The sequence below is a fragment of the Micropterus dolomieu genome, linkage group LG23 (genome assembly GCF_021292245.1).
Source record: "Micropterus dolomieu isolate WLL.071019.BEF.003 ecotype Adirondacks linkage group LG23, ASM2129224v1, whole genome shotgun sequence".
NCBI classification, from domain to species: Eukaryota; Metazoa; Chordata; class Actinopteri; order Centrarchiformes; family Centrarchidae; genus Micropterus; species Micropterus dolomieu.
In genome coordinates, this window is record NC_060172.1 from 7,888,124 (window position 1) to 7,897,185 (window position 9,062).

Here is a 9,062-nt window from a genome sequence, read left to right on the forward strand (position 1 = left end):
CAACGAGGTGTGGAACTTACTGTAAGTAACACAGGAGTTTAAAAAGGGACTGTGGCGGCGGAAAACAGACTGGAAGTCGTCTCAAACTAAATACGGCGACACTCACAGTAGGCTACATGTGTAGTGTAAGTGTTATTTGCATGGTACAAAATATTTTAATAAAAATACCAAACCTAAAACACTGTCAGTAGCTTTGTGTTTTTTGCTTTGCATGACTAATAAGACCCAATCTGAAAGCCAAATGTGAGCGTCTGCATCATTGTTTTTAAAGTCTTCCGTTTTCACCTTACCCGCACTAAAAAAAGTTTTAAAAGGAAAACAGGGTCGGGAGCGTTTTCTAACTTCTCCGTTTCAGGTCTTCAGATTTGCCATTTTAGTCTGGACGGGAGGTACAAACGTAGAAGAAGGTCTGCATTTTAAAACAAAACGTAGTAGTGTAGAGGTAGCCTTAGTTAGGTAAAAACCGAAAATGTCGCCTCGCGCTGTGAGAAATCATCACAGGCATTATTTGGTATTGTCTGAAATTTTATAGACAAACGATGAATCGAGAGAATAAACTGCAGATTAATTGGTTATGAAAATTAGTTGCAGCTTGAGCTGGGCAATAAAACAATAATGTTAATTATCGTGATATTATTTTCCTCTAACAATATAACAAATGTTGAGATATGATCTGTTAAGATATTTATTTTGTTGAAGAAAAGGGACTGAAAAAAAGATTTCACTTTATTTGTACTCTCTGGTTTCTGCGATTTTCACTCCGGAGCAAAAATCAGCCTTTAAAATTGAAATAAATAATGATTTGACATTTTTGTGATAATTATCAAAATCAACTGACATAAAAAAAAAAATATTGTGATCACATTTTCGGCCAGCCCTATGTGCAGCCCTTATTATGGGTATTATGTCTCCATCCCAGTGTCCGTGTATAAAGGAGGTTACTGTATCACAACTTGACATTAGGGCTGCAACTAATGATTATTTTCATCACTGATTAATCTGCCCACTTTTTTCCTGATTAAATCGATTATTAGATCAGTCTGTTAAAAAAGAAAATAGTGAAACATGTCCATCACAATTTCCTAGAACCCAAGGTGTTTTTTGCCCGATTTCCAGTCCAAACCACCCACGGTATTCAAATTCTCACATTTGAGAAAGTTCAATATATACTTCAAATATTGGGCATATTTGCTTGGAAAATCACCTAAAGGTTGGACTGATAATTTTAAAAGTCTCAGATAAATTTTAGTTTGATTAAATAATCGCTGCAACTCTACTTGACATCATGCAGAGGAGCTTGTGTTCTTTTCTCCACCATCATTCTCATATTGTCTGTACACAGGTAGCTTCAAAGACTATACCTTAAAAGAGAGACTGAAATACAGACTATTCCTCAGAAGAGAAATAACTGTCGCTAGTTCAAGAGACAAAGCCTATAGCTAAAGGTGTAATGTAGACTATGACCTTCAATTAATATAAGACCTATATTATTATTATTATATACCACCTTAGACTGGGCAAATATTTTCATTGTGACATCGTGTACTGTATGGCTTCTTGACATGTGTCCCATTTGTGCATCTTGTGTAAACAGCTTGACACAGGGATGTGACGGTTCATCAGGTTTAGTTTCAGAGCTGTGTTGGGACAACCGGGCTGAACACAGGCCTCTGGTGTAAAAAGGTTATGATTCAGCATCTTCATCCGTCCCCTCTGGTGTGCAGTCGGTGTTTGGTCTGAGGATAGAGGGGGTTGCATGTTGTGCAGACACAAACCTGTGATTGTTGCCTACTTTTAGCAGCTATTATGATAATCTATTAATCATTCAAATCACAAAAAAGCCAAGCACTCGCTGGTAGAACTGCAACACTTTGTCGATTAATCGATTAGTTGTCGACTATTAAATTAATCGCCAACTACTTTAATAATCGATTACTCGGTTTGAGTAATTTAAACACAAACTAAAAAAGTTTAAATTCTCTCATTCCAGCTTCTTAAATGTGAATATTTACTTTTTTCTATGAATATCTTTGGGTGGTAGACAAAACAAGACATTTCAGGATGTCCTCTTTGGCTTTGGGAAACACTGACATTTATTCATTTTGCTGATGCTTTTATCCAAAGCGACTTACAATTGCTATACATGTCAGAGGTCGCACGCCTGTGGAGCAACGAGGGGTTAAGTGTCTTGCTCAGGGACTCAATGATGGAGGGGTCACAGTGGGGGATTGAACGCGGGTCTCTCACACCAAAGGCATAGTCTTATCCATTACGCCATCACCACCACGATCATCATTTTCCACCACATTATAGACCAAACAACTAATCAATTAATGGAGAAAATAGTCGACAGATTAGTCGACTATTAGTTGCAGCCCTACTTGCTGGTAAGTTTAACTGCTAGTCGTTGTCATATATGAAAGCCAACAGAATATTTGGGGTTTTGTACCTCTGGTTGGACAAAATGAGTAATGTGCGTCTGGACTATAATGCTCGATACCACCCATATCTGCACTTTTTGTTTTCATCGAAGTTTCACGCAGAGTCCAGGTCCAATAACTGCCTTTTAGAAATTATTTTCTCCCTCCTTTGAGTCTTTTGGATTCCATGTGGTTTCTGCTATAGCCCTGCTGCTGATTACAATGAGGAACAGGCCGCAGGTACAACAGTTACCTGAACAAGAAAACCGTCAGTCCATCTTTGGGTGGTTAAAATAATGTGTTTCCAGTGTCCTTGTGGGAAAAAATGTATTTAGAGTTGGGGGAGGTAGAATAAGGGATCAATACAGTTGCAAACAGCACACAAATTTGCTCTTTGTTGAGATTATGATAGATATTAACAAAAGCAATAAATGTGTGTGTTGTGATGATGAGGCGGGGACCAAACTGTATGAGCCTTTTGTGATGTGTTAACCTGACATGCACTTTACAATAAACAGTTTTGACTCATGATGATCGTCTGCAGGAAGTCAAAGGTCATCCATCTTCTTCACTGTTACTACAACACCTCTGTCTCACACACACACATACACACACACCTACCTGTCTCTGGGGTCGATCCAGCTGGTGCACTGGTTAATGTGATCAATGTAATAGACTTTGCCATCAAAGTCTCTGGCTTCCTCCCAGCCCTCAGGTAGTGGCAACTCCTTCCTTGGCATGTCAGGCGAGTCTCCATGTAATTAACTCCTCTCTACTCAAAATCATAACGAAGGTGCACCATCGCTTTTCTCTGTAACATTCATCATCATCTTCACCATCAGCAACAACAATATTAGCAGTTATTCCCAAAATTCCTGGATGAGGCCATAATAATAATCCATAATAATCCACACATTAGCAATGAATCAAACCCCAAATGGGGAGCTATCTCAGAGGGTAAAATAGTTCCAGCAGGACGCACTTGTGCACAAATTTCATTTCTATGTGAGGGTCAAGTCATCCGTGACATAAACACACCGGTGGTAAAACAAAAACCGTGTTGCTATTTGACGCGTTCTTCCAGACGTGAGCGCATCTTTTACAACTTTCTCACATCGGCTGGGAAACTTTTTGATGCGGCCTGGGGACAACTTTTTAGGCACAAGTAACGTTGCAATTATCCACGGTCCACGAAACACGGATGGTGCTGGTCCGCCGCGGCTAGTGTTTGAACGTAAACAGAAAAGGCAGCCACACGTCGAAGTCCACAAACCTCCGAATAAAAACAAAAAAACGAGGGCGGTAATGCGTCCAGTGTTTCACAGTAAGAACCGTCCAAGTGGCTTTAAAAATCCTCTAAAATCCCCCCAAACCGGGCTCGTTTCTCCTCCTCGCCTACAGGCCACCATGTTTAGCAGGAGTAACGTTAACCGATGCTAACCGCCAGCCGCGGGGTAACGCGAACACCGCTGAGAAGAAGAAAGTAACGACTGAATCCACAACCGTTAAAATCCGGTAAATCCGCGAGAAACGAGTGTGGTAGCTTGTTTCTTTATTTTTTTTTTTAACCGGACGGGAGGGAAGCTGGCAGCAGCGGCGGCAAAGTCTTTCCTCACAGTCCCGATGACTTCGGCCGGTCGACCGCTGTCAAGTCACAAACGTCCACTATCATGGCTTCCGAGTGTGATTTCAAAATAAAACCTTTGTTGACAAGTTCAGTCGGCAAAATAAGACTTCCGGTCACACTTCTGAAGAATAACAAGGTTTTAAACACAGCACTTTATCCACATTTGCTTAGATTATGGCATATACTATTAACAAAATCAATCACTGTGTGTATTATGCAGTGTTGGGGAAGACATATAAGTTATCCTATTTAAAATGTAATAGTAATGTAACTATTTCAATTACTTTTTCAAAGTTATGTAACTTATGACCTTAATTACTTTTGATTACTTTTCAAAATTTGTTTTCATTTCATTTCATTTTCAGCTACAGTTACTAACTATTTTATTCTTACTAGTAACATTTAGGTATAGGTAGGGTAACATGGGGTTTTTATTGTTTTCAATTTATATATATATATGTATATTTACACTAAGGGGAGCCTTAAGATAAGTTATGCAATTGTTTAGAGAGAAAGATTTTTTGTTTTTGATTAAAGTAGTAAAATGCTAGAATGTTTGGGGTAAGACGCCCCCCCCCCCCAGTCGCTGTGCCCCTTTATGGTTGATCGTTTGTAAGTTAGATGTTATTTAGACACTGGATAGACCCTTTAGCCGACTTACAACTTCACTATCAGAAAGTCTGTGGTAAAATTCTGAGGTTATAAGCTCACATATGATCACATTTCTAGCTAACTAGCTGGCAAGCGCATATTTTACCTCAGACTTTCTGCAAATGAAGTTCCAGCAACCTCACTGTTTAAAAGTCAGACCAATAAATTATAGGAAAGCTAACAACATAAGGCAAGACAAGTTTATTTTTACAACATCTATAATCTCCTTGCTTTTAACCAGCTATATGTAGTTTATTTTATCTGTAATTTGGACGTATTGAAGTGATTTCACACCATAGATTATTTTGTAAATAAATGACATAACTAAATTACATGTAACAAGTTACTCCTCAACACTGGTGTTATGTTGATGAAGGTTTTAATTTAAATTTCAATAAACTGGCTGCAGTTTTCCTATTGATGACAATCTGCAAGAAGTCAAATGCACTGAAATATGTTTCATTGATTAATCTCTGAAGTTTTCAGAGCGTGAAGTATTCGGTGCTCTTGGTCAATTTTTTAAAAAGTATTTCAGATCGTATCAACCGTTCTCCTAAAATTAGGTTTTTAAATGTGGAAAAAGGAATCTTGGCTGTCAAATTATCTTTGTCAGTCCTGATAACAACTTTAGATTCTTATCACAGTTTGACTTCACGTGTCCTGTACTGAGTGGAAAAGGTAATGGTTAGGCTAGATGCATTATTTGGAGTGATTGTAGCTGCATCACCTGGTATTTCAACATAGGTCCTCTGAACCTATGAAAGTCACACTGTGGAGCCAAACCAGCCGAAAGTCTGTGACGATAACCGCATTTGATCAGTGTGCACAGAAGTGTGTCTGAAAAGGAATTTTAAGAGGTGGATGCATTTTAAGGCAGTACAGATGTTGCAAGCGACCTGCCAAGCTTCACATCCTGTTTTCTCAGCATATATGTCTGTTACATAATAAAACCTTTGTTGACAAGTTCAGTCAGCAAAATAAGAATTCAGAAGAATAACAGAAGGTTTTAACCACAGCACATTATCCAAATGGGATTTTAGCTTAGATTATGGGATGTATTAACAAAATAATTCAATGTGTGTGTGTGTTATGTTGATGAACTGGGCCCAAAATTTACATTATCTTTCATTACATCATTGGTTTTGTTTGTTTTCTATGTGCAAGCTGGGATCAGTGACATGCATAAGCAAAGCCTATTCCTCTCCTATGGTACAATTTATGTTTTTATTTCAATTAAAATGTCAATAAACTGGCTGGACTTGTCCTATTGATGACAATCTGCAAGTGGTCATCATTGATTTTCTTTTTGCGTTTGCTCTTGGTTTTCTTGCGGATGTGGCTGTTTTTACTCCTATAATTTGTGTTACATTCATCTTTTTGATATGTACATACCGGTATATATAATCAAAAACATAATGTGATCTGGCCTTAACAGGTTTGTGAATTAACAAACTTTCAAATCCACAGCGCCACCTGGAGGTAAACATGCTGAACTGCTGCATAGATCCCTTCATACCATACTGAGCGATGAATCAATAAAGTTGCATCTCAGGAACCTCTGGTCTGATTTAAATGAAATGTGGAGGGGTGACTTCTGACGACCCTGTTTTCCCACCATTTGTTTTGAAGCAGACGCAGTAGTTTAATGGGCAAAGGAGGCAACTGTTCCACCTGGTCTGATCTTGTAGCTTACTTATTTTTCTGCCATTCAAACAGACACTGAATGGAAAGGTTAAAGAAAACAAAATCAACTAATTGCACAAATTTGGACTGACACAGCCTACTGTAAATATTGCCACACACCTACATTAGGGAATAAATGATGTAGGCTACTTGTAGGACACTGAAAGAAACAGTTTGTATGTTAAATGCAAAGCTGTTTGCAGACACCACCTATCTGATTGGTAAGATGAAGCAACTTTAGTGCTCCGCTGAACACCTGCTGATTAAACCTGTTGATGTTAGGCCTACTGACTGGCATTTTGGCCCTGCGCTCTGGTTCTTGTCAGATTATTTGCATGGTTATAACACCAGCGTTCACTCATGTAAATTCCCTCTGAGTTAATAATGTAACCGGGAGCTCCTTTTCTATTTGATGGCGTTTGTCTGTGGGAGAGTTTGCCAAGTTGACTTGTGAGCACTCAGGGGTCAGTTTAGGTCAAAATTCACGGGTTGATTTATTTAAGGCAGAGGCAATCGATCCCCCTGGTGTTGCTCTCTTGGATGCCCCATAGATTGTATATGGGATGCCTCCATGGTAGATAATCCATGATAAATAATGGTAGATTGTCCTCTGCAAGAAAATCTGCCGCACTGTGAGAATGAAAAGGTTTTGAATAAAATATGACACAGTAGCCCAGGAAGACAACATGAGTCAGAAACTACAGATGATGTCTGTAAAGCCAATTAAACAAGAAAATAAATATTTAGAAGACTTGACTCTAGATGGAGCAACTTCTCTTCAGTCTGGTCTCATTAAGGGGGAGAGACTCGGGGAGGCTTTTTCTGACGGTGACAACTCCAACCATCCTCGCTCTGATCTGACAGCTCAGCGATGTTTATCCATAACTTGATACTTATTTTGTCTGACAGGCAAACAGATCCAGCTCATGTGCTTCAGCTCTCATATTCAATTCCATCTATTGTGGATTTGACACCCCGCACTCACCGGCGGACTGGTGGCGGGCGGGGTGATTCTGATGCCTTCAAGTCCTATCGTAAATATCAAATTAGCCTAAAAAGCGCACATAACATAGTGATAACTAAGATATTTTTTCATTTTTAGAGTAGTGGTCTGTTACATGTTATTGTTGTAAATTACTAGTAGCCATATAGGTCAGCATATTTGTGTAGGCTATACTTTTTGAACCAACATGACTTAACTCATGAGTTAACTCCAGACACTGTCAGGAACAACCCCTGTGCAATTTACCTGTGACTGTGATCTACTTCACTTTTAACTAGGCCTATTTATTTTTCATTGTTGTAAATCAGTTTCTGTCTTTAAAACATAATATCATCACTCATCTATGCATGCTGTTCATATTGTATATACTGTATATACATAAATAAATGATCCGCACTTATTTATTCCAGCATTCTTTGCACTTATCACACTGTGTACATGTGTATATGTATGTTTGTATTTGTATTTGCACCTGTATATCACATCCACCTCAGACATGTACATAATAATAACAATAATGGTAATAATAATTTACTCCTGCATCCTTTGCACTCTGCTCATTGCACTATTGTCTCAATCTGTCCGTTTGTTTATAGTGTGTACATACGTGTTCTCTATACTGTAGCCTGTGTTTGATTTTATTACTGTATTATTGTGTTATTGTATGTAATAAAGCTGATTCTGATCTACCTATGTAGGCCTATTTCAAAATGCAAAAAATTTGCACTCTGCTCAATTGCAATTGTCTTGCTGTCTATAAATGTTGTTGTTTTTATCTGTACATGGTAGTTTGTGTCTGTTTATTGTTGTTGAGCTTGTTGTCCTGTTTGTTCATGCTTGTTCCGTGTATACACATTGAGAGCAATGTAAGACTAAATGTGTACACCTGGCTAATACAAGTGATTCTGATGCGTACAATCAACTACATTATGGTACTTTTTCAGTGATGACTTACCTTTAAAACGAGTCAATGGGTTGGAAATGGGTTTTAAATATAAATATCTTTAATTGTCTGTTGCAAGAGCGAGTACTACTGATCTGGTTCCCTTCAGATTCAGGAGATGCATCCCATTATGTTGAATTGGCTACCAATGAGCTTTAGATTTTAGTTCTACTTGCATTGCATTTGTAATTTAATAAAATTTATGTAGGCTATAGTGGATATTGTGACTGAAATAGATGAATTGTGTACACAAATGTTTTTGGATTAATATTATTGTATATTGTATTGTCATTGAACTTTATTTTTTACATTAAACGATGTATACTTAGAAGCCGCTAGTATCCTCCAGACTGCCTTTTCATGATGCTCCTGCCCCCCTGCAATCCTGAAAAAGGACCAAAATGGAAATAAGCCGTTTGGCTTGCGTTTTTATCCTTTTGATGGTTTTTGTAGTTGGGGCATCTCTTGCTAGAGGAGGAGGTGAAAAGAGGAGCTGCAGCAATGTGCAGTATGAAAAAAAAAAAAGGTGTTTTTTGGAAATTAAACCATGTAAACCTGTTGTGGTACAACCCCTAAATAGGATTTTGAACCTGAAAATGAGCATAATACCACCTCTTTAATTAACAATCAATAAAGAAGTTCAATCAATCAATCAGAACTGAATGTACTGGCTAGAAGCCGGAGAAGCGGGGTTTGCATACAGCTCTTGAACGCAGCATTTTTTTCTGTCCTCCT

The 9,062-nt window shown here is 38.3% G+C and overlaps 1 protein-coding gene across 4 annotated transcripts in view; it reads right to left on the reverse strand.

Annotated features, from left to right (window-relative positions):
* wwc1 (WW and C2 domain containing 1) overlaps window positions 1-4,105 on the reverse strand; it is a 62,481-nt gene extending 58,376 nt beyond the window's left edge. Inside the window, exons 1-2 of one of the 4 annotated variants that reach the window (XM_046039398.1) lie at window positions 3,459-4,105; window positions 3,042-3,192 (exon numbers count right to left, since the gene is read on the reverse strand). In XM_046039398.1, the coding sequence (XP_045895354.1) occupies window positions 3,042-3,160 (119 nt within the window). In that variant the 5' untranslated portion in view covers window positions 3,161-3,192; window positions 3,459-4,105. Of the gene's footprint in view, window positions 1-3,041; window positions 3,232-3,402 lie in introns of all 4 variants that reach the window. The other 3 variants (XM_046039396.1, XM_046039397.1, XM_046039394.1) reach the window with 3 other exon arrangements.
* Window positions 4,106-9,062: the final 4,957 nt, after the last annotated feature.